General features: G+C 29.8%; 1 protein-coding gene across 1 annotated transcript; it reads left to right on the plus strand.

The window, feature by feature from the left end:
* The first annotated feature begins 815 nt into the window (after nucleotides 1-815).
* LOC111623121 lies at nucleotides 816-25,835 on the plus strand. Its single transcript, XM_023365604.1, has 9 exons — nucleotides 816-980; nucleotides 3,751-3,819; nucleotides 6,172-9,923; nucleotides 10,004-10,380; nucleotides 12,169-13,532; nucleotides 13,607-13,769; nucleotides 14,139-14,199; nucleotides 16,947-17,046; nucleotides 25,195-25,835. Exons 2-9 carry the CDS (start codon nucleotides 3,778-3,780, stop codon nucleotides 25,267-25,269), a joined length of 5,934 nt encoding a protein of 1,977 aa, XP_023221372.1. The 5' UTR covers nucleotides 816-980; nucleotides 3,751-3,777; the 3' UTR covers nucleotides 25,270-25,835.
* Nucleotides 25,836-25,898: the final 63 nt, after the last annotated feature.

Raw genomic sequence — 25,898 nt, forward strand, 5'->3', positions numbered from 1 at the left:
ATTTATATAATTATATATATATACATATAAACAGATCAGTTGTTTTCAGGGGTACTTGGTAGCTCGCGCATAGTAGAGTTACACCTTCGAGTCTTCTGGACCATCAAACTCTGCAATGGAATTGTTAAAACAAAAAAAAAAAAATATATATATTCTGCTTTCCTACACATGTATTCAATAGGACGTGCTTAGGTTTATTGAATGATTTGTATGTAGTGAATAATAAAGTTGGAAAATATTTTTTCCCTTTCCTTTTTTACTGGTATTCATTTTATTTGCACGTTTTTATCACGGAAATATCACGCGAAAGTTGAGAAAAGTTCATATTTGTTAGCGTATTTTTTTTATTTTTTTTTTTTACGGGCATTAAAACGTATAAGCAAAAACACACTTTTGTAATTAAATTTTAATAATTAAAATGTTTTTATCCTTTCGTAAAACGCAATCGGGAAATAATTTCAAAATTTGTTTTAAAAAAAAAAGCGAGGATGCCGATTGGTTCATTTCAAAACCGAATCGTTCGATTACCCAACGATTTAATCGATAACAGAATTTTAACGGTTTAATTAAAAACTCATCCGATTGATCAAACCATGATTCCACAAATATTCTTTTTTTAATCTAAATTTTTATAAATTAATATCTATCCAGTTTGTTCGCACGCTGCACGAACTTTACCACTCGTAAATAGATCGATGACGATAAAAAAATATTTACAAAAATTCGTGTCGATTCCGTTTAATTCCTACCGAGAGGCGGCGCCAGACGATAACGTCCGTAACAATTCATTTATACTGTATATATTTTTTAAGTTGCCAACTTCGCCCGACAGGCGGCGCGCATCGGTTGTTTTGGAAAAATAGAAGTAAAGAACGGCGATGGCGATTTAGCATTCGCCGAACGGTTATATATATTTTTTTTCTCTAGAGAAAACAATCAGAAGTGATGTCTTCGTCAAATTTTAGTTGTTTTCGTTAAAGGTGAGACTAATTTACGTTTTAGAATGGTTTAAAGAGCCGTGTAATTGCGCTAAAGTCTTTAAAGACCTAACGAAATAACCGTTAGGTTAGTTGACCAGTCGGGAGTTTTGGACGTGGAACTGTTATTGATTTATTTTCCGGTAATTGCGATATTTAATCATTTCGAGACAAGTACAACGCTTGGAAGGGAGCAGTGACCTTCAATCGAGTGCATTATAATTCTTTGGTATATAAACATGGAACACGGTCGATAATTTCAGCATTTGCAAGTCTGCAGTTAAATAAATTGGTTAAGTGTCGTTAATGGGCTACCGAAATTACCTTTTTTTTTCTCTCTCTCTCTACGGTTATTGCATTTGCACTTAAATAATATTCGGGTAATGTTATTTGTTTTTTTTTTTAATTATTTTTCTGTTTATAGATGGATTCTTTGTCGTTTTACGCAGCCGACGAGCGGATAATTCTGTTTACTTTTCGGTTCCGAGCCTCGGAGAACTCGGTGCCGTCGAATCCGAGTTTCGACGGTCCGTTCGGAGATTTAAATCCGACTTTCGTTTAAAGGTTCGGCGACCGCGGAAGGTGTCGGGGTCTCGCAGACTGTCCCGGGTCTTCGAGGAATATAGAAGAGATTAGAAAAGAATATACGCCCGCTACCGTAAAATTGTTTCGTAGTGATTTATGAATAATTAATCGGATGTCGTCGGTACGTGGTGTCGTAAAATTACGTAGAAGGGTTGCCGGTCTTTTGCGCCGGGCAGTTTCGGAAGGTCTCGATCGGCTGCCGAATTCAATTATCTTATTACGTTTAAAAGGAAGTTTCGTCGAGGAGGCATTGTCGTGTATTACGGAATGTCAGATTTTCTAATTGGTGCTTTGTATTCGCTTTAAGCTTTTCTGATTAGAGTGACGTTTTAATATTACTTTAAGAATGGATTTCACTTCAAGTTACGAGAAATGTTGACCATCGGAAGACTGAATCTAACTTGTGTTAAGGAATTTAACAAATGTTGGCTTTGTAATATATAAGTTTGGCTTGTCTAATAGAATATAGAGTATAATTAAGTGGTTTGAAGTTTTAAGTGTCAAGAAGGATTTTTTTTTTTTTAATATTTGAAAATTTCATAAATTTTTCTTGAGATTTCTAAATCTGTTGTTTTAGTACTTTATGAGATTGGCTTCTTTTAAGGTAGGATGGATTATTATGGATTTTTTCCCCCCAAATCTTTTAATATAAGAAAGTTATTTGGTCTCAATTCTGTTGTTTACATAAGTCTAGTCTGGTGCAAATTGAGTATGAATGATGAATAAAACTCAAATTATGCAAATAATCTGTAGTCAAACCTAGATTTAATACTAGATATATTATTGTATTAATTAAGAAAGATTTTTGACATTTTATAGAACTTTGTATTTGAATGTTACAGAATATTATAAACAGTAATTTATTTTCACTCTATATTTAATGTATCACAATTATGTAGTAGAAGTGTTTGTAAGCTAAAGGCAGAGATGAATGAATCATTGTGGAGCAATACTATATTTCTTAGAACGTACAGAACTCTATCCATCCATGATGTATGTGCATTAAAGATTTAGGAGTCAAATAGAGAATTCAGAAACTTCTTTTAATCATTAATGCCTTTGTTCACTCTAAGGATTGATGTATTATTCAGACGTACTTAAAGTTTTTACTCTAAGAGCATGTTCAATTGGATTTTCAGATAAAATTTTAGTATTCTTTTATGGTTTTTTATACTCTTGCCTTACTGTGGGAAAGAATAGCCTTTTAAATGAGATTTATCAGGCCCACAATGGGAGCAGCTGCATGATCAGAGATGAACCTATATATTCAGAATAGACCAACCCCTAAAACATGGGTTTGGTCTGTCTGTTTACTATCTGGGATTGGATCTGACTGACTGCCTTGGCCATCTGGCCATCAAATTCTGTATGGGTATATTAGTATAGTTTAAATAACACATTAATAAAAAGAATTTTATTTTATGATTACAGTGCCAAAGTTTTTTGCATTACAATCTTATTCTATACTCATTTAAGTTTATTTTCTAGTTAATGTCATTACATCAGATTCTGCAACAGCGTGATACTTAACTATCAATTTATTATAATTATATTAAAGTGTATTTAAATTACATTTATGTACACTTATAATGTAAAATGACATTTCAAAATTTTATTCCTGTACATTTACCAATTAAAATTATCCATTAATACTGAGTTATTTATTTAATTATATAGAAAAATAAACTTTGAGTAGAATTATTTTTATAATTTGTAAAAATTCTCTCATATATTTACTCAACTTCTTCCAAAATAGATTGTTATCATTTCTGGTAGGATATAAGGAAATATGTATTTGAAACTCTATTGATTTCCATAACTAAACCTACTATTCTCATCGGCTCATCAATCACGCAAATAATCCGAAATTTCTAACGAAACGATTTTGAATTGACTGACAAATATTGATTTTTCTGGTAGATTTCGCAGCCCGTTAACTTTTAGAAAGAAAATTTTAAGCCGTTTTACAAAATCTACTATTAACGTATTTTAATCAATTTTCAGGTCGGGCGATTTTAGTCCAAGGAAACTAAACGTATCAAAATTTCGCAAAAGAATATTATTAATTTTTCATTCTTCAGTTCGAAATCTCTTATATATTTACATTATTTATGATTTATGCCTGCGAGAATAATAATAATAATATATTTCGTAAAATGGAAATGATTATTATTATTTCTTAACTTAGGGAAAAAAGTATTTGAAATGAAAAAGCATGGAACATAAGGAAGAGGAAGAAACGGGCAATGAAAATGGGGTAAGATATTAAGAATTTTTTCACATTATTATTATTATTATTGAAGTTAACTTAAATTTAAAAGCTATAAAATGTTAATTAATGCTTTTAAGAAACATGATAATTTGCAATAATTATAAATTTTAAAATGTATACAGATAAATTCGGAATTTGTAATTTAATTAACGAGTCAAGTGCACTTATAACTAGGACCGCGATTTAATTTGTATTTAGTTAATTGACAATTAATGAATTTAAGTTTTAAAATAATTAAATGATATTAAAAAAATGCATAATATATTTTTTTCACTGTCAAACTTTCCTTAAATATGTATATAAGTTTTTTTTTTCCAATTGATTGTTCGTGTATCATTTTCTGTATTCAGCTATTAGCAGATAATCAGATAAAACTTTCCTCGTGTATAAATTATTCATGAATTTCTTTCTTTCATTAGTTACAGACTAACAAAAAGTTAATTTTATAGTTTTTTTTTTTTTTTCATAATAATAAATGCATTATACTCTCTTAAATGTCAAATTTTAAATATCGTATAAAAATATCTCGGCTTAGAAATAATTTTAGTTAGCAACACTCTAAAGTTTACCATGGCTTAAAGGAGTCATGATATGGTTTTGATTTATAATGTAAGCTCAAGTCGTTCTTTCAAGGTTACGTCAGTTTAAATTTATCTTAATTTTGTTTTTGTGCGCATACCAGATGGCGGACATATAATCGATTTTTAATCGATACTTTCTTTTAGCATAGTTTGCTTCCTGAAAAGGTACGTAATGCTGCATTTGGGTGGGCAATAATATAGTTTTTTTTTTATTCTTTTAAAGCGTTGGCATTGGTATTCTTTTTTTGAATTTTACGAGTAGAATTGGTCGATGAAGTCATTAAACTTACTGTAACTTGTGAGTGTTAAATGACTTTTTTTTAATGTATAGTCATAAATTCTGATATAAAAACTTTCGAAATAGTGTTTATTACTTATATACATATAAAATTAGAAAAACGACTTTCAAAGATTGATTTAGATTAGGAAATTAATTCATTAAACACTTCAATTGCGGAAAGGTGTGTGTCTAATATTTGAAGTTTAGTATCTCACTTTTAACTACTTTTCTTTAAACTGTTTTAAAATAATATATATTACTAATTATAGCAAATTATGTATTATATTAACTAAAAATATCAAGAGAATTCTTGGTATACATCAATGTTAGAAAATGCAAAGGCCAAGTTTAATACATGATTGATATTCTTTCCGAGTGGTGATGTGTCAGCGGAATTTATCTACATTGATGTATTAAAATTATATGGGTTAAATATTTATTAATACATTACGAATAGATTAGTTTGAAATTCTATATTATTTTAATGGCTTTATAATTTAAGTTTCTCTTCTGTCTGTTCTGTTTGTCATTAATCCAAAAATATACTAATGTTTATCAAACAAAATTGAATTTTGTTTACATGCCACAAGCATTGAAAGACTTATGAATAAAGATTCTTTAGAAGAACAAAGAAAATATAGCGGAGATGTGTTTCGCAATGTTGTTCGTGCCATGGTTGATAGACGAGACATGGTTAAGACCGCGACAAGGAACATGCAATATCTGATAATACGCAAAAAACTGCAATCACGTAGAACATGCAAAATACATATTTTAATCAATATAATTGTTTAATATAATATAAATATTCATATAAAAATGGAATTTATTATTCTAACTAGTAATAATTTTGAATATGTGTTCTAAAAAATAATAATAAATCGTGCTACAGAATAAAAATCAAAATCAAAAACTATATCGTATTGTGAGGTTAAACACACATTTATTATTTGTTTAAAATATTCAATATAAACTCTAAGTAAAAAATATTCTGTAAAATGAGTGACAAGCTTACCAGTGAACTCTTAACTCTAAGAGATTTATTGATCCGTCAGATAATAAAATCTGCCAACCTGCACGTATATTGTTTTTGGAATCGGTGCCCATTCCTGGAAAGGGATGGGAGCAGATGGTATTACAGAAATCTCTGTGCGTGTGGTTGCATGTTCAGTGCGAAATTAATTCACTAGGTATATTTGAATTTAAAAAATTACATTAATAATTTTTAATTCTTTATTATAATTATTATTTTATTTTTATATGTATAGATTATTAGTTAATTTGTTAGTTTATTACTAATTGTAAGATATAATCTGTCACGTACACAATTGTACATGAATTAGAAATGAATTTTTTTATAGAAAATGTCATTGATCAGTAGTGATAATACTTCAAATAACTTAATATAAAAGAATTAAATGGTTATTTATATAACAATTTATGCACTTAAAGATTTATTTAATTATATTATTATAGTTTTCAACTCAAAATACAGAAGCCAATAAGCAAGATAATCTGCAAGGTGAAAGAAGCTTCGAACCCACAACTGGTGGAAGATATAATCTTCATCTAGATTCTGAAAGTATTGAATATTCGGAAGGTCGCATTAATTCTTTTGAAAATACAAACCAAGAAAAAGATATTCTCTCTTCGACTGCTTACGAATCGATAAATAGAACTTGTACTGAAATATCGCCACCTTCTCAATATCCACTTTCAGATTTAGATACCGAAATTGATCCAGATAATAGACAGGTGACTGTTGAAAGTGGTCTTCCTGAAAAATATTTTTTAGTTACAGCAAAAGATGATGTACCGAATGAAGACTGCCAATATTATGTTTTGTTAGAGCAAGATGATGTTTTATCTGAAACAGATCAAAATATAAATGAATGTTTTGAAAATACTCAATATGATCAAGAATTACTTTTGGAAAATTTGAGTAAAGTTTCTTTAAACCAAAATGAAGAGAGTTTTGTTAATAAAAACTACAACCGTTCATCTCCAATATCTGATCCGTCTAAGTCAGCTGTTACTAATAAAGCTCCACAGTTTTATTGGAAAGTCACTCAGCAAAGGAGAGAACCCATGGGTAGTGAAAATACTGAGAACACCGTGTATAATAAGGCAGCTTTAATGGTTAATACATCAAATAATTTTGCAGATAGAACTAAAGAAAATGATCAGGATCAATCTGGTAGTGTTGTGGATGAAACAGTATCACCTGCAACATCTGCAAATGTCTTTAGTGATTCTGATACAGCCAACACTGATTTTAGATTAATACGTCCACCTTTGGTGGGGCAGTCATCAGACATCTGTCCCAATAATGTGTTATCAAGAGATACAATTAATAAGCAGCATTACTCGTCAAATAGTGACAGCACAAGCAGTTCGTCCAATACAAGTCCTTTGAGTGATGATGAATCTCTCCACAAACAGACAAAACCTATTAGAAGAGATAATAGTACGAATAGTTCAGTTTTAGCAAAGAATCAAAGAGAGAAACTTTTACACAATTGTAATAAATCTTATAATCAGCTGCAAAATGTACATAATGTTTCAAATTATATCAAATTAAATGCCAATGTTGTGCCTAAAAATGGAAATTCTATCGAGAATGAAGAAAATGTTCCCGGTGATTATAAAGACGACGTCGTAACCAGTCCAGCCATTTCAGAGCCATCATCGTTAGAATGTTTTCAAGAAGTGACATATCAAAAAAAAATTTCACACGCTAATACGAGAGACGATGACAAATATTTACCTTTAAAAAATCATTATTTTCTATCATCTGCACAGTCAGAACAACTATCAACTATCAATAGTCTCGAATATAAAAACCGTCACCAGTCTACAGATTCAAATGACTTAGATTCCGAAAGATCCGGATATCAGAGTGATAACAGAATAATATCGCCAACATCAATTTCTAGCGTATCTTCAAACAGAAGATTAGAATGGGATAATGGTGCAGATATTGGTTATAATGCAGTAATAAATGCTGAAAAGAATGAACTTGTAAATACATACAGGAGTGAACCTGAAGGAATACCAACATTCAAGGATAATTTAAAAACTGTAACAACTTCTTCACAATCAACTTTTATAAAAGATACATATAAGAAATATTTCTACAAGAGAGATGTAAAAATAAATTCAGATAGTACGAAACCTTTCTCATTAAATTCAGATATGTTAGAATTAAAGAAAAACGTATCTCTTCAATCAAATGATGAAGAGGTATGCATGAATCATTTGCAAAAAGAGCAAACTAATAAAAAGAGATTGATGTCTGATAGGTCGAGTCATTCAGCTGCCATTCAGACAGATTTGGGAGATATTACAAGGGATGCAGAAGTTCAAGCGCAATTGTCAGCAAGAAGTGTAGGAAGTCAGTCATCTCCAGATAGTTTATCGTCAAGTAGTACAGTAAAACTGGTAAATAAAGTCGGAATTGGAGACGATACAGACAGAAGATCATCCCTCTCATCTCCTTTAAGTGAACCAATTGTACCATCTTATTCTGGTTTAATGCATTTAGACAAATCTCTTTTAAAATCTAAATCGGATTCTTCCACGTTAGATATATCATCAGTCACTGTCTGTTTACAAAGAAGTCAATGTTCGAGTGTGGACTATATTGAAAATTCTAATCATGCTAATGTGAAAGAATATGAGAATCAACCAGTTACAGATATATTATCACCAGAAGCTGAATATAGCAGTACTGAAGATAGTGAAGATTTAAATGAACAAAATAAATCTGAATTACCTCAGGTATTATTAAAAACAAATGGGCATTTTGGACATGAATTACCAGGTTCGTTACTGCTTAGAGGTATAAAATTTTCAGATAATAGAGAATTTTCTCCAAATACAAACTTAAGCAAAAGTTTATCTGATTTATGCACTAACACAAAAGAAATGTCATCATCCTTACCGATGTTACTTCCAGAAACCATCCTGCCACCTAATATAACAGATATGTCTTCCCTTCGCATGTATCTCGAAGAAAGGTATCAAAGCAAAACATCAAAAGATCAGACTTCCAGTGCTTCCCGAGATGAAAACATCTTATTACTCGATGAAAATTATGAAGAAGGTGATCTAAATGGAAGCTTAGTAGCAGATGGACCAAGAATTAGATGGTATCCGGTAACTGGATCAGAACTGCCTCAAGATATTCGTGATGCTGCCACTCAAACTGCTGTATCATATCTCACACAACATGCCACACATCAAACTGTAAGAAATGGTTCTATTGATGTAGGAAGCATTAATTATACCATGTTATCAAGTGAATTATTATCTAAAAGACCAATAACAATCCCTAGTTCTTTAAATGGAAATTTTATAGATTCTATTGCTACTAATCAAAAACAAATTATAAGTAATAAATCTCAGTTATTAAATAAGAGTGACGTAAGTGAAAAATTGTATTTATTAAAAAATGGAGATATAAATACAGAGGAAATTCACATAAAAAATTTGAAACACATTCCAACTCAGCATCATAATCTTTCTAATGATGCTCTGTATGGAAAAACTGAATATAAAGAAGCATCATCTCAATACATACCGGATATAGGGAAGAGTATTATAGAAGGAAGAAGATCTAATCAAGATACCTTCACACAGTCCGAAGATATAAAATCTAAACACAAAGGCAACACAAGTCATTCCGACAGTGAGATGTGTGAAAATAAGAGCATTAAATCATCGAAGACATACACAATTCCCCTTCACCTTCCACCTCTGTCTAAAGCTAATGCAGATAAAATTATAACTTCTCATCAAGCAGTGACAGTTTCTGGAAATAACTCTTCAAATCTTAAAAATGCATCTGATGCAAATTCTATATTAATTATTGGTACAAAATTACCTTCTGCTACTGAATATCAGTCGTCAGTGCCTAATAGTTTTCCAAAATTAGATAAAAAGACACATCTTAATCATGTTGATTCGACAAAAATACATGAATTCAACGATAACATCATTCAAAAGAAAAGTATATTTACAAAGGTAACACCTGCAACAAAATCTATAGTTATGCCTATAAATACACACACAAATTATAAGAAAGAAAAATCTAATGAAGATTTAAAAGAAAATGAACATATGCAGTGCAAACTTGTTAAATATGAGAGTTATAAAAGAGCGGCAAGTTCCACTTCTATAAAACCTACAAGAGTTATGAGTGGCGAGACTTCTGCACAACCAACAAGGTAAATATTGTATTGATACTTTTTATTATTACTTTATTAAAAATTTACATTTTAAAAATTAATATAATATTTACTTTCAGTTCAACAGAATATTCCAGTTATTGGAAGGTGGTGACAGAAGATAGTAAGTCACATATAAATGAATCATCTACTCCGTCAACATCAAATTCTGAACATTTCGGAACCATTTCTGCCTTAACTTCAGAAGAAAAGTCGGTAAATAATTTTGGTTTAAGAAGAACATCAGAATTATCATCACTTGATGAACATCAGGCTAGACCAAAAACAAAATCTTTAATGGTAGAAATTAAGAATATCTTGTCTAAAAGAAATATTTCCAGTAATATAGTACAAAAATATGCCATTCCTAATGATGATATGAATAAAACTTTAGAAGTTCATCATCATACAATGCCATCAATTCATAGTGAAACGACAATGGAAAGTACTCATACAGGTATGTTAATTATTTTTTTAAAAAATTGTTTGATTTATTCAAATACATATTTATGTGTTAAAACAAATTATAAACTTTATTATATAACTAGTCAGAATAGTTTTCACAAAACTGCTTAGAGATATTTATAAATTACAAAAAATGCACTGTCTTAACTCTGAAATTACTATACAACTTTTCACTTATTATTTTATAAGTAGTGCCGACTGTTGTTGCTAGCAGTGTGGGACAGCTGCATAATTGAGATAGTGATTGTGTATTGCAGACAAAGCTGAAATTACAATAGATCATAAAGAAAGGTATTCTTAATACTCACAAAATAGTATTATAATACATTGTTTTTAGTGTTTATTTTTAGGTTAGGAAACAATAGACAATTTACAATCTGTTAAATTATAAAAAAAAACCTAAATGTATTGTTTTTAAATATAATAAAACTTGAAGCATCATTAATGAAATATATTTTGAATCTGTTCTATACTTGAATATTTGAAAACAAAATGACTAGGTAGTCAAATGGCCAAGGCAGTTAAGGCACAGCCTGCTGCTCCAGAGAACTCAGAATTGACTCAGTCAAAAATCCCAGGAATTTTTTTATGGATTGATCTATCCTTGCCAGCTGGCTGCCCATTGTGAGCTGGGCCAACCTACAATGAGCCTGGAAAAATGGCTTCCTTAGTGTCCACAAAGCATAAAAGATTTTATATGAATGTTTGTCTTGTATTACAATATTAAAACTGACAAATTTTTTAGATGAATGCCATGAAAATATAAGAACTCAATCATTCTATACTGTAATTGATTGTTCCATTACTGGTTTCTGTGGATTTTTTTTAAAAAAAACTAAAGTTTTTGACTGTTTTTCAGTAACTTATTACACAAGGAACTCTTATTGATATAGGCTATATTAATGGAAAAAGGAAAATCAAGAGAACATCTCATAATACTATCCAAACATGTATGTATGATGTAATTTATAAATATTATTTCTTTTGCTAAGATCTGTACAAAAAAATAAGGACTGGAGAAGGATCATTAAGACCCAAAATGCATTTTAAAAAATGAGATGTTCTCTTGATTTTTCTTTTTCCATTAATTAAGCCTATATTAATAGGAGTTCCTTGTGTCAAAACTTTTAGGTTTTTAACAAAATTCTATACTGTATACTTATCAAGAATGTTATCTTTAAATTTTTATGCTAATAATATGGTTTAACATCTTTTCCTCTCCTGATTCTTATAAAAATTGTCTTTGAGCTTCTTTATCATTATTCAGAAAAGTACATTTTGTGAGATAAATATCCAAATGACAATATTAATTCTATATTTCATCACACTATAACCAGATTACACAAATTTCTGTCTTTCCTTCCTACATTGAGAGAATTATCATCTCTTTTATGTTTTAAATAGAAAAATTTCATTTTTGTATAGTTTATGGATATCCATCCGATAAACAGTTATCTATTTCCTACTGTTTTGAGAACATATTTTGTATAGTTAACTTGTAATAATTATATTATGCTATAATAGATTATGCATTATGACCTAATTGGTTCTTAGAAAACTATCAATAAGTGAGCTATAGTGTATCCCATAGGTTGTGTCATAAATTCAGGTTATGTTCCTGGAAGTGCAGCTTGGATTACATAATACTATAATGAGTTAGTCAACGATATAATAAATATCATAAAGCTATATAAGTTATTTTACAGAAAAAATTCAAATAATATTTGTATCATTTCTTTTATAATGAATGATTTTATAAGTAAAGTATTTTAATTTTTAGGATCTGATGATGCAGAACCACCTCAGTTCCCTCCACATGCTTATGGATCTCGTTTAAATGTTGAAGTTCTCTCTCCAGGAATATATGGATCTAGAAAATATTTAGAGAAATATGGTAAAGTCTGTATTTCTGATAGGACAGCAAAGCACGAAAAACCTAATCCTTTAGAAAGAGAAAATGTTGAAAAAATAAAAAAAGATTCAGATGTTAGTTATCATGCAGACAGCAACAAACAGCCAGCTTTTAATTTAAATCATGATACATCGGACACAAGTAACGGTTCTCAGTATGTGACGAGTGTTCGAGAAAAACAGTTTTGGAGAACTGAAGATCCTGCCAATATACTGAATCATGAAAATCACAGAATTCAAGGAGTCGGGCAAGAAACATCATCATCATCGATTCAAGGACAAACTTCTTCAACTCAAGATCAGTCTTCATCTATCAATGTGAATTTTTCGTTAGAGAATTCCTCATTGAGTAGCCAAAAGAAATCAAATGAGGAAATATCTAAAACCGAATCCTCTGAAACAAATGATACAAATTTGGTTACTCGAATTACCAGTGCAGATTTTGGCATATCTAGACTCAAACCATCCCAACTGGCAAAGAGAGAGCTTGAAAAATTAAGGCATCTTGTAAATAAACAGAAACGGAGTTATATCCGACGTCTCCAAAGAGAAGTGCAGAGGTTAGAAAAATTTGAAGAGGTATTTCTATCAGAATCTTTAAAGCATTTATCGACATCATCTCATACATCAACAACAAATGGAACTAGTCTGGAAAAGCTAGATAAAATAACAAAAAGAAATGGTATTAATTTGAGAAATGGTTATTCAGTTCACGATTCTAGTTATAGCATTACTACTGATTCTGTTTTGAGTTCAAGTAATAACAAAGATTTGACTGTTCCAAAGACTAAAACTAGAAAAGTCTTTACTAAAAAACTTGTAAATACATCTGTAAATACTAGTCAAGTATTAGAGCAAGATCATCAGACAAAACAGGATTTCAGTCAAAATTTTCCTACTCCTCAGCCTTCAAAGGAACTTTTAAAGGAGAGAATGACAAGTATCGGTATTCAAACCATAGATGTAAAACCTATTGGAAATAATATAGTCACTTCAAGACTTTCCGACAGATGCTTTATAACTTTAGATACCACTGCTAATGTAAACAGAAAGCAGGATAAAAAATCATACAGGTATAAAGAAAAGGCTTATGTTAGAAAAAGGAAAGGATCTAGTCAAACAGCCCCAAAATATGTACAGCGAAATATAGCGTGGTTTGTGCCTCTTTCAAGTGCCGAAAGAAAAAAACAATTACTATCACTGGGAAGAAATTTTCCCGGGGTCAGCCTTCAAGTATGACTTTATTAATTTTATAATTAAATAAATATTTGACCACAATTTTTGCTAATAAGATTTATTATTTTTAGGAAGCATTTCACTCGAATTGCGGACATGTAATCAGGCATTCTCGGTCCAGATTAATCAAAATAGCTAAACTTGCTGACATTAGACAGAAACAAACCGCACTTAATCTAGAAAAAGCAAAACTGACATCAGAATTAAATAATCAGAAAACAGAACATAAACTTAGTAAGTACAGTTTATTTCATGTATAAAAACTACAACAGTAAACTGGAACGATATATATAGACTCTCACCTAAATGTCAAATTTCCGGCAAAATACTCACATTCAACATTTGAATGTTTTCGGCCACCCCTTAATTGGCCTTCATTAGGAAAAGTCAAATGAAAATAACTGTTCTATTTCTAGAATGTTGCCACATTGTACATGTAATTTTTTTAAAATCAGTTTGAACAGGTGTTTTGCTGGAACTTTGACATTTAGGTGAGAGTCTACAGTTTATTTCTTGTTGAGTAATGTATTGATATATTTTGTATGTTATAAAATTGACATAATATTATGTAGACTTTGTTCATTTTAAAATTTACTTTTATAGAAATAGAAGAAGAGAAAATTAAACCTTTTACTCATGAAGAAATGAGAGAGCAAACAGAAAAGTGTGTATCAATTTTTGTTTCAACTTACGTTTGTATCATGTTTTTTTTTTTTATCATAAAATAAGCTTTAGATTAATATAGAAATATTTTCAGAAACTAAATTTTGGCACAACTTCAAACTTTCTTATATATCAGATTTTATTGAATTTTTTTTTTTTTAATTAAACTTATTAAATTCAAATTATAATCTAATACAATTATTATGTGTATTATAATTGTATAAGGTTATAATTTGAATGGGAAAAAAATTATATACAGTTAATCTTTGTTAGTATGCAACTGTCTGTTCCCTCTTTTTTGGCACTATACAATGGTGGCACTATTTTGAAATTAGAAAAATATATATTACTAAAGAGAAAATTCAGTATAACATGTAAATACACCTCTACAGCAGAAATAAAGAGTTGAAGTAAAAGAGTAAAATATACACACACTACAAGTAAATACAAAACATATTTGTTTTGAGACAAAGAAATCTGGTATTAATGATTGCTTTCTTTATGCTTTATTCTCATCAGTAATATCATTTATGGGATAAACATGGGACATTACATCAGAATCAACACAGTATGCTTCTAGGAAGGCTCTTACTATTCTAATGCTTTTTTTTTTCTTCTTCTTCTTTAGCAGAAGGTAGATGTTGCACTTTTTCAGTCTCATCATCTGAATCAGAAATTTTAGTGTAATTTGTATTTCACAGGATCTCTTCTATGTTCATTTCTTCTATCTTCTATCTTCTTCTATGTTCAAATGTTGGTGAATTGTCATTAAGGTTTAAACATTCTTCTGAAATTAAGGGATTTTCCAATGATGCTGTTGCTTGAAACTGGTTCAAAACATGTCAGCTCTTCTACTAAATGATTTTGCTATAAACTGATGGAGTTAACCCTGTGTGGGTGGCTTCAGCAATTTCAGATTCTTTCAGGTGTTAAAGGAAATTGTCTTGTCTAGCTGCATGCAGTAATACAATCCACTTTCATCCATATCATAAACATTTTGCAATATTGCAATCATGTCAGACAACGTTTCACAAGCATCTGATACAACTTGGTCATCCACTTCAGCTGTTTCACTTACCTGATATGCTGTGAAATCTCATGACTGTTTGAATCTTGCCAACCAACCTTGCTATATTGGAAATCTAATTCTCATCTGTCTTTCAAATTCTTTGCTTTTTCTATAATTACAGCTTCTGTTACGATTTCATGCTTGGCATTAACTTGGCTAATCCACATTACTAGGGCATCCTCAAAATTGTCATTCCAAGTTGTGTCCAATGCATCTGAAACTGATTGTTTTCTTCCACAAAAAGGAAAGTGTTCTGCCATTCTTTGTTGTATTCACTAGCATTTGGAAATTTCTCTTTGTACAAACAAATTTCATATTTTTCTTTAATTGAAATAACTGCTCATTTACCGATATTGATGACACTCTTACAACAGCAGATTACAGCAAGTTAACAATACAGTAGAGTAGAACATTATGAAAGAACACTAGATTTCAAAGCAAGAAGTCAAGACTCGTTGCCATCTGCTGTGGGTGAAACACACCCAACATTCCACCAGAATAATTTATTACGAAACTGTTTAGGGAAAAGGGATTCCAAAAATTTTTCTGGCATTAAGTGTGAGTTGGCATAATAACAGGGTTTTTTAATATATATTCCAGAGAGAAGATTTGTTCTCCATATGGCAGTAAATGAGGGTGGTACCCTAACAACGGTTGACTGTATATATATTCCAAAGGCTATTTTATAATTAACAAGTGTTACTTTGTGTATGTTAACACAAAGTATTTGCTAGATTACCAAGCTATAAGGTATTGGAGACATTTGCATATTGCCACGGGAGTGCTAGGTTCAATCTCAATGCAGATCTCCGTAATTATTATGGATAACAGGTTGGAGTATTGTTCTCTCCTCTTGCAATCATATTCACTACACCATTGCAGGTCAGACTCTCCTATTCCTATAGTGGGTTTAATTGTGGTCTGTCATACACCTAAATGCAGTGATTAGTATAATGTATCCATAATGGAATAACTTAATATTATATATAGTTCATGTAGAAGATACAAAATATAAATATACTTAATTAAACATCCATAAGGTTACATAAATCATTATGCTTGTATTATAAAATTTTTTTGTACACAGTAACAATTGTGTAAGTTAAAATATGAATTTTTAATATTTACACAAGCAGATCACTGTTCTTTGACATATGTAATTAAATTTCATTCAAATTGCTTTTCTGAAAGTAAAAGAACTTTAATTTACTATCATCATTAAAATATTGTTTTATTTTATTATTATTATTATTAACCATACAGAAGTAATTCATATATAACAGCAGATAAACTTGCTGAAAAATCCTTATTTCCAAGTATTAAGAGGAATTGGAGAGGATTTATATGAATCTGCCATGAACTCCAAAGATGTATGCCAAGGAGAGAATTTTGTTCATGAAACTTTTAAATTTGAAAGACAAAGCTTGTGACAACTTTATTTGATGTTAGGTATGGATCATGTTCATACAGTTAATATTAATAGTAACAAAAAAGAAAATACTTGTGTGTTCATTTCATTATGGGATGTTTAATTTAAAACTGTTTGAGTTTTCTCTTTCACTCTGAGAAAAGCACATTGAATTGTATTTATATCGAGAGCTTCCTTAACAAGGATGAGTGAATTGATTGAAACTTTTAAACTTATTATGAGAATTTTAAATATCGTGTATTTATGTCAGGGTATACAGGAAATTACCGGAAGTTGTGGAAAAGAAAGAAAAGAAGAAGAGAGATCAGCAGTATAAAACAAATAGGTTGATGGCACAGATATACAATAAAGTAAGTTTTGAATTGTTATGTATATATTTCTAAGACAATGACTTGAATTCTTATTGAAATTTGATAAAAGATCAAATTTACTAGATAATTATTCTATTATTCCAATTTTAATTTAATATGTTTGTTACAAGCAATCAATTAACAGTAGAAATGTATTCATTGAATCAGTGTTCACTTTATATAGATTAATATAAAATTCTACATAATTATTTTTTTGAATATCATAGAATTGTTAATGTAAAGGAATTATAAATCTATAGAGACAAACTAACTGATCAATTAATCATGGCTAATATCACAAATTGGCCAGCTAATATGAAAATACTAGGACATTGTGTGACTTTGTTGTATCGCAACAGAATCGAGGCAGAGCAATAAAGAAAGAAGCAATACTTGCACCTGTTAGTCATAGAAGACTCAATCCTTATACCTGACAGATGCAGACAGGTGAACTTTGCACCTACTGCCACAAAAGAGGTTATCCTTGTGCCCTCTGGCCATGGAAAACATGATCCTTGCACTTGCTGACACAAAGATGTGATTCAAGAACAAAGCAATTGCCACTGATTGCTTTGTTCATGTGTTTTGTTTGTTTTTTGCACCTTTTCCATTAGGAGCATGCAATACTGATTTTATTTTTGACTCTAGGCCTAAATTTCGTTAGGCATGCTCAGTCACATCAAAGAGCGTGGCATTGTCACTTTAATTAATTAATACCTCTACAGTGGTGCAACCAGAGGAGACCAAGGGGCCTGGTGGCTGCAAATTAAAAGAAAAACAACAGTAGTAAATTTTCCAAAAATTTTTTCTTAATTAAAATTCATTTTTTATTTATATTATATTGTGATTTCTATTACGTATTACATATGAATTAGCAGTCACAAGGTGAAAATTTTTTATTTGTTCAACGCTGCTCCCCAAAGATTAAATTTTTATATCAGAAACAAGGTTATGGTCTCCTGTTTTTCACATTTAAATGGACCTTCATTACATTCTTGGATTCCTCATTGCAATTAATGGAAAATGGCCAAATTTTTATCAAAATAGACCCATTAAATTTTGAAAACAAACTCAATTCTATAAGCCCGTAAAAAGGGCTGCTAGTGACTGTGAAAACATCATACAACAAAATCACATGATTTGTGTGATATTGGTTTGTTACACACACTCATGCTACAACTTTATATCTTGAAAACAAGCCCACAGTTTTTATTACATTTCTTGATTCCTCATTACAATGAAAAATGGAAAAGTTTGATCTAAATTTATTGAACAACAGATTATGAGAACAAACACAATAATGCTCTGTTTCAATTAATAAATTTAAATTGATTTTTGCACATCATGAAAATCAATCTATATATATATATATAACGTTTTCATTGAATTTGTGTGTCTGTTCGGGTATCATTTGAGAACAGCTGGACCAATTTCTATGAAACTTTCTACAAGATAGTATTAGGAAGGATATAGATTATTTTTCATTTCCAAAAATTTCGTTTTATAAGCTTTGATAAAATTGTAATATTGTTTGCAAGAGTAAGTTAGTTCATATCTGATTGTTATCAGGTCTTCACCAAGTAGAAAGGTTTGTCCAGAGTCCGGTGGGTGTGAAGTCAACTGCAAAATTCAAATACAACTGGCTAATGTTACAAAAATTAATGGGCAAAAGTGAAAGCTAGTCAGCCAGGAAAATTTAGGCAATACTAAACATTTACTATTGCCATTTTCACCTGTGTCATATTGTCAGCAAATCTCTAGAATTTCTTTTGATGTAAAATTGTTTTTTGGCCAGATATATTATTATTATGTTATTAAAAAATATATTCTTTCTCTGCATATACATTTTTATGTATATGCAGAGGATATGAATATATTATCTTTACTTAACCACTCAGCAGTGAAGGACAGAGTATCCGTTAAATTCTTTTGGGGGTAACGCCAAAAACTACCGCGAAAAAAATTCACTTAAAAAATGAATTATGTAACAATAAAAAATACTTTTCTTTACTAGACATAACTGTTTACAAAATCTATTTCTGAAACAGTAATGAGAAAAAGCACGTGGAAAAATACTTTAAAATTTTCCCACGTTTATTATCCATTATTGGGGGTAGAACTGTACCTGACTAGTCCACTGCTGAAAGGTTAACATATCATTTTCTCAAGAAAAGCTGGGTACCTCTGCTAGTAATATATAAAGTAATACAGTAATACTCGACTTACGCGAACCCGGAGTTACGTGATTTTGAAGTCTCGTCGATTCGTCTTTTGTTTGAGTGCCAAGCAACTCTCGATTACTCAATCCCCCCACACTATTGTTCAGCTTACATGTTCAGATGTGTCGTGCAGAATCGACACGTAGCCATAATTTAGTTTGTGTTATTTATTTCTGTTTGTTATATCTACGGAGACTTGAAAGACTCTATGTGGTGATTTCTTCTAACCGTGAACGAATCAAAAGACGAGATAAGATTAACGAGAATATTTATTAGCTTATGTACATTTGACTTGGGTTTTACACAAATTGCAAAATTATACCCCGACTTACACGAATTCGACTTATGTGGTTATCACTCGGTCCCACCTATCACGTAAGTTTGGGGTATCACTGTATTCATTTATAAAAGATAGATGCACTTTGGAACTGTGTAAAAATATAAAAATTATAAAGGGTAAAATTGTTTCAGATCTTAACATTTTGTTTTTATTTTGAGTGTATATAAAATTAGTGTTGTCCTATTAATGTTGATTTCAAAAACACTTCAAAATATTTACTTTGCAAAAAATATATATATACATGTATACCTCGAGTTACGTCGTTCTCGATTATACATAGTTTGTCAAAAAAGTATATGGAAAAATAAAAATCNCAAAATATTTACTTTGCAAAAAATATATATATACATGTATACCTCGAGTTACGTTGTTCTCGATTATACATAGTTTGTCAAAAAAGTATATGGAAAAATAAAAATCAAGTTTAATTAATTTTATTCGACTTTTTGTCTGTCTGCCACAAATATTGAAGTCATAATATCACTAGAAAAGTATTAAAAGCACATAAAATCATATTAAAATGTGTACATTTACATTAAATGTTAATATAATCATCATAAATCATAGAGAATGAAACATGAAAACATCTGTGTTTCTGTCTTATTTAGCAGTCTTTAAGTGCTCATTATTGGTGTTTTCCACGGTAGTTCCAATATCTACTGTTTGGCGTCATTGTCAGAGCCACTCGATATTGGTAAATTTAACATAAATCTTTTCTACTATCGCAAAATAATTTTAATAACTATATTTGTTATTTAACCTTAAAAAATCATCTTATTTTATAATGCTTTAGAGAAACCACATTCACAAATAGAGTCCACGATGTACTGTAAACATCACCAAATTGTAAACATGTACATTTACAAGTATGTACTGTACATGTAATCGTAAATTTAGATTACTTTTTTTCTGTACTATATTAAAAACTAAAATTTATTTGTTTGTAAGCTTAAAATAGATTCTTATTAACCATATATTATTAAAAATGCATTTATAAATAAAGTACAGAACTGGGAATGGTTATTTGTGGTTTAGCCTAGTGACAAGTAAATTCGTCTTACATCATTTTTCGACTTAAGTTGCCTCTCCTGGAACCAATTACCGACATAAGGTGAGGTATACCTATATATATATATATATATCAATTAGTTAAGTCAGAATTTTACCATAGGTGTGTGATTTTATGTAGCTAATCAAGTGGTGATTGTTCAATTATATATTATTATATATGCATTATGTCATCACTTTTGGTTTATAATGTTTCACAAAAATCATTGTTTATTTGTTAGATTGTCAATAATGCCATTTACTATTACTTTCTTTGAGAAAAATGCCGAACGATTCAGCAAGTTGTTTCTGTTAATGTAAAATCAGAAGACGAGAGAACATAAAATTGATATAACAGAAATTGCTTTGGTTAAACAAAAACTTATTGACACAAAAGTGTATCTTATATGTTTTCACATCTTTAACTGAAACTAAAACTAGAATGTTATAAAAACAAAGGCAAATACAACCTCTGATAATAAATATTATTTTCTATTTAATTAAAGTTATTCACTGCTTAATATGTTTAAAAATACTTTCCTCTTTTAAAAAAGAAACTAACTTCAAAATGTTTTCATATTTTTTTTTCCAACAGAAATATAATTCTGAAATTATAATTGCTAGTTCATAATCAATTTTCACTTCTACAATTTCAAAATATGTTCAGTATACTCACAGTTACTAAGATCATTTTCAAAATTTAAACTGTCAAAAACTATGTTAATCTTTTTTTAGCACACTCCACTATAGTAGTGAAGTGCTTATGTTAGGACTTTTGTGGCCCACCAGTGTGGCCAAGCAGTCTTCGTACCCTGAACACTGGGAGTTTGGTCATGGGTTCACACCTCGCTCAGACGAGCTGGCTACGTGGAGTTTTCCAGGTTTTCTCCACATCTGTAATGCCTAAATAGGGACCAGTTTCCCTTAAAAAGACCTCCTGGAAGGCATCCCCCTAGGCAGATCGCCCAAGTGTTGCGTTGCCATAATTTAACAAACAAACAAACAGGACTTCTGTGTATCTGTCAGACATTATATATTCGAGACAGCAACTGACAGCAAATGTATTTATTAGTTTTGCCAGAAGATCATTTGATGCCACCCCACCTCTGCCTGAGTAGGGTTTGTGACTACCTGTTGCCAGGGTCCTCTGAAGGGGAGAAAGTGCCACTACCCATGGCTTGGGTTCCTCTGCCCAAGGAGGATTGCATTTGCACATTCCATTTTGATCCGTTCAATCCATTCATTACGCATGTACATGTGCATGCGCAATGAGACAGTTTACTTTTGTTACCTAAGTTATGTTCCGTTCAATTCATTCATTACGTATGTCCGTATGTGTGCACAAAAGGAAACTGAACATTTTCCTTTACAGTCACTGTAAGCTACAGTAAAAGTTACCCAGTTCCTCTGGAATCTATAAACCATATCCCTTACTGTATGTTCAGTGAAAAGTTCTTCTGAATAACTACATGATTCCAAGAATTTATAAAATTTATTTTATACAAAATTAATATTTGATTTGCTTTTGTGCAGCATGCTATCAGATCAGCCTGACCAATTTTGTTTCAAATAGAATGGATGTATATGGTGTAAGAAAGTTTGTAAATTATGTAGTAAAACCTATGTAAACATGGTACCGAGCATTTTTTCCATTTTAGGTAGGTTCAGTTTTGGACAGGGTTTACTGTATGTGAAGATATAGTTGTTATTAAATTGTCATGCATTCGTTAAATTTTATGAATTTATTTAATTGAATAAATAAATGCTTTCACATCTGACTGAAAGTGATAAAAATATTCATTTTATTTCATATTTATAATTTTATATATTAAAAATCATTCTGATTTATTATTATTATTTGTGCCAGGACTATAAAGGTTCTTGACTGCCTGACAAATACTCTCCATTCTTCTGCATTAAGAGTTAGCTCTCTCTTCAAATCCATGGAGTTGATACCATGACAAATCCATACTACCTTCCATGGATTTGTCCATAGTTCTTCTTGATCGAGACTTTCCATTTAAGTTCGGGTCTGTTGTGTCATCGTCTTATCTTACAAGTTTCAGTTAATATTACAAGATATCTCTTGGGCTCTATGCACATTACAACGCCTTAATTTTCTTTGTTTGAATTATTTTATGTCATTTTTATAGAGAATTAGGAGGTGGTTTCTGATCTATAGCTTTATCTTGTTTTGAATTATTATTTTACTTAGAACTTCATTTTAAACTATAGTTTTGCTAATTGTTTTGTTAGGGCTTAGCTCTCGCGTCTACACGACTGTAGGAAGGATTATTCTATACTAATTTCTTAACTTTAAAAATATGGAGTGTTTTCATTATAAGCTGGCTATATTAGATGAATTAACTACGTAGATATATTAATTATTTTACTGGTATTCGGAGTATAAGCTATTCTCTTGCTTTCTTGATTCATAGACCTAAAAACTTTGGTGTAATATTCCATTCTGAATTTCAATTGTCTGGACTTGCAGTGACTAAATTAAACAGCACAAGTATTTCAAACATTATTTATTTGCACCATAGTATATATGCATTTCAAATTACTAAATTTACTGATGATATGAGGAAATTTAGATACATTTCATGTTTAGACAATTCTACTTATGCATTATTATTTATTTCCAACATGATTATTATAAAGTGCAAGTTAATACTTTGTAAATCTTTCAGTCCACAAAATAAAGGTTGCCTTTGACATTGTATGCTAATAAATAATGACAGACACATTTTATAGTTTGTTTTGAGAGCCGAGATACTTTGAAAATGCCAATCGTTGGCTTCATCGCTCTTTGCTCAGATTGCGATTGCTTTTTTTTTTCATTCAAGCTCTTTAATAAATTAAATTTACAAAATTATTATTTTAATATAACTTCTGATTATTTATTCATCTTTTTAAATATCTGAAGTATTTAATTTTAATTTCTTCTACTGATTGTTTGCATAAACATGACAGTGTAGAAGACAGAAACTGTTATATTTAGGAAAATATTTTATTTTAATTAATACGTATATTAATCTTTTTCTTTGGCCGTTCTTAAAAACACTTTCTCCCATTTTTGTTTGTAAAATTTTAAGCAAACTTGTTTATTTCATCTTTGCAAAAAGGGTTAGTTTTTAAAGCAAGTTCATTCCATTTAGAAAATCATCGTTTATAAATTCTTAAACTTTTATTCTTTCTAGTTTCAATATTCCGACATCAATTCCCTTAAGTAGGAACGAAGTATTTCCGGAATACTTGATAAATAAACACATAAATTTTTTATAAGCTGCTAGCTTTTTCAAAAAAACAATTTATTTGCAGTACATTAATCTTGTAAAATTGTAGGGTAGTAAATACTGAAATTTGTAAAAGATACATTTGCGGTGTCTAAATACAAATTTTATATTATCTTGGTATGTAAAATAACAACATAATTTTGACCGAAAGTAGCGCAAAAAATTATTTATAGAGACTTTCGGTGAATACAACTGAATATAGAAGACAAAATTTTACTATATCACACTTGTACTGTGAACAATAATTTTATTTTTATAAAAGTAAATATAATTTCATATTTATAACTTTGTAAACTTGTTTTTATTTCTTAGTTTCTCTGTACTTTAACAACTTAATTCAAAATTCATTCTCTAAAACATTTAAGATGTTTTTAGAATTTTAAACATTTAAACAAATTTATTTTTTTTTTTTTTATGTAATTCATAAAATTTGACTGGTAGTTTTCTAAACTTAAATAAATGACCAATTAGATGAGTGATATCATAAAGTGTCAGTCGGGCTTACGACTCTGAGGGACCCAACCCAATAATTTTTTAGTTGGGGGCCGCCAGCCCGGATAAAAGGCTGAATGCTCGTGGGGCAGAAAGTCAAAGAGAGTCAGTAAATATTAAATCATTGTGTTCATTTTACATATAATTATTTACATTTGTAGTTTAATTTTCTCCATTTAATACAATATTTTAGAATTTTATACAATTGTTTTTTATAGTTTGAACTTGAGCATTGTAAAATTTAATTTTCTACAAAAATTTATATCATATTTATTCAAGTATCTAAATTAAATCTTTGATTTAATGTAAAAATGTTAATAATTTAATTTTTTCACTATTGAATATTTTAATTATTCATTAAAAAAAACTTGTCCTGTTATTCAATACATCAATTATAATTTTAGATGGTTATATATATATATATATTATAATAAAATCAATATATGTGACCTGCCATTACATTAGTTGATGAAAACTTAAATATTTGATTTATTAATTAAAAAATATAATGCACATTTAGTAGATGTATTTTTATATTTTATAGCATTTGCGTCGTAATTTAAGTGCATGTCTCCGACTTCATTAACATAGCGAGTGCTTTTAACTAAATTTTACGGTTTAGAAAACCCAGATTAATCTGTAAAGTGATTTTGAAGAAGCGTAGTTTATCGACGAATGTTTATAATGCCAGCTATTAGTATAATAATATCATATACAAATGTATACTCATTTAACTCTCTTTTCTTTTCAGAAATTACAAGAACAAGTTTTAAAAGGTAAAGTAAGTTGGACGATAACTCAAAGTTGTTTAGACTGCAACTCATAACGCGTCCGGAATCTCATCTTCGTTACATATCAATGTGTCATAATTTTTCTCGTTTTCTTCCCCTTAACTTATAATAAGTATGCAAACTCAAACTTTTTGTACAAAAAAAAACAAAAACATTTTTTTACAAATTCTTTCTACATCAAAGCTTGTTAAACTTGTAAAGCAATAATTAAAATCCAAATCACTCTTGCATTGTACATATTCGACCCATCGGACTGGCTTCGGCGCGGCGTCCAACGTTTAAAAGAAGTGATATATTTTTAATAGATATATATACACATTATACATATACATGCGTGTGTCCTTTCGACCATATCTAATATCCGCAGCATTCTATTTTATGAAGAGGTTAACAAACGAAGGTGCTGTAAATATTTTTTATCATGTTTATTTGTACATATAAAAATTGTTGCTGTTGCTTAATGTACAATTAAATTAAAAAAGAAAAAAAAAAAAGGTTTAAATGCTTTTATATTTATGTGAAAATTCAAGAATAAGCTTGGAAAAACAAAAAAAAAAAAAAACAGGAGAGTTTTGAAAATAACAAACTTTGTACTTCAGATAATTGTATTTGATAATAAAAATATGTCTTATGATAATTCTAGATTTGTTAATGCTAAAGAAAT

The sequence above is a fragment of the Centruroides sculpturatus genome, unplaced genomic scaffold (assembly GCF_000671375.1).
Source record: "Centruroides sculpturatus isolate CEXI.00-Female unplaced genomic scaffold, Cexi_2.0 scaffold136, whole genome shotgun sequence".
Taxonomy (NCBI): domain Eukaryota; kingdom Metazoa; phylum Arthropoda; class Arachnida; order Scorpiones; family Buthidae; genus Centruroides; species Centruroides sculpturatus.

What these genes read in the sequence shown, in the direction of transcription:
- LOC111623121 (XM_023365604.1), top strand. Translation starts at nt 3,778, where the DNA reads ATGGAACATAAGGAAGAGGAAGAAACGGGCAATGAAAATGGG. An exon ending in ACTTCTGCACAACCAACAAG is followed by an intron (nt 9,924 to 10,003) that starts GTAAATATTGTA and finishes ATTTACTTTCAG; the next exon opens with TTCAACAGAATATTCCAGTT. An exon ending in GAAAACAGAACATAAACTTA is followed by an intron (nt 13,770 to 14,138) that starts GTAAGTACAGTT and finishes TTACTTTTATAG; the next exon opens with AAATAGAAGAAGAGAAAATT.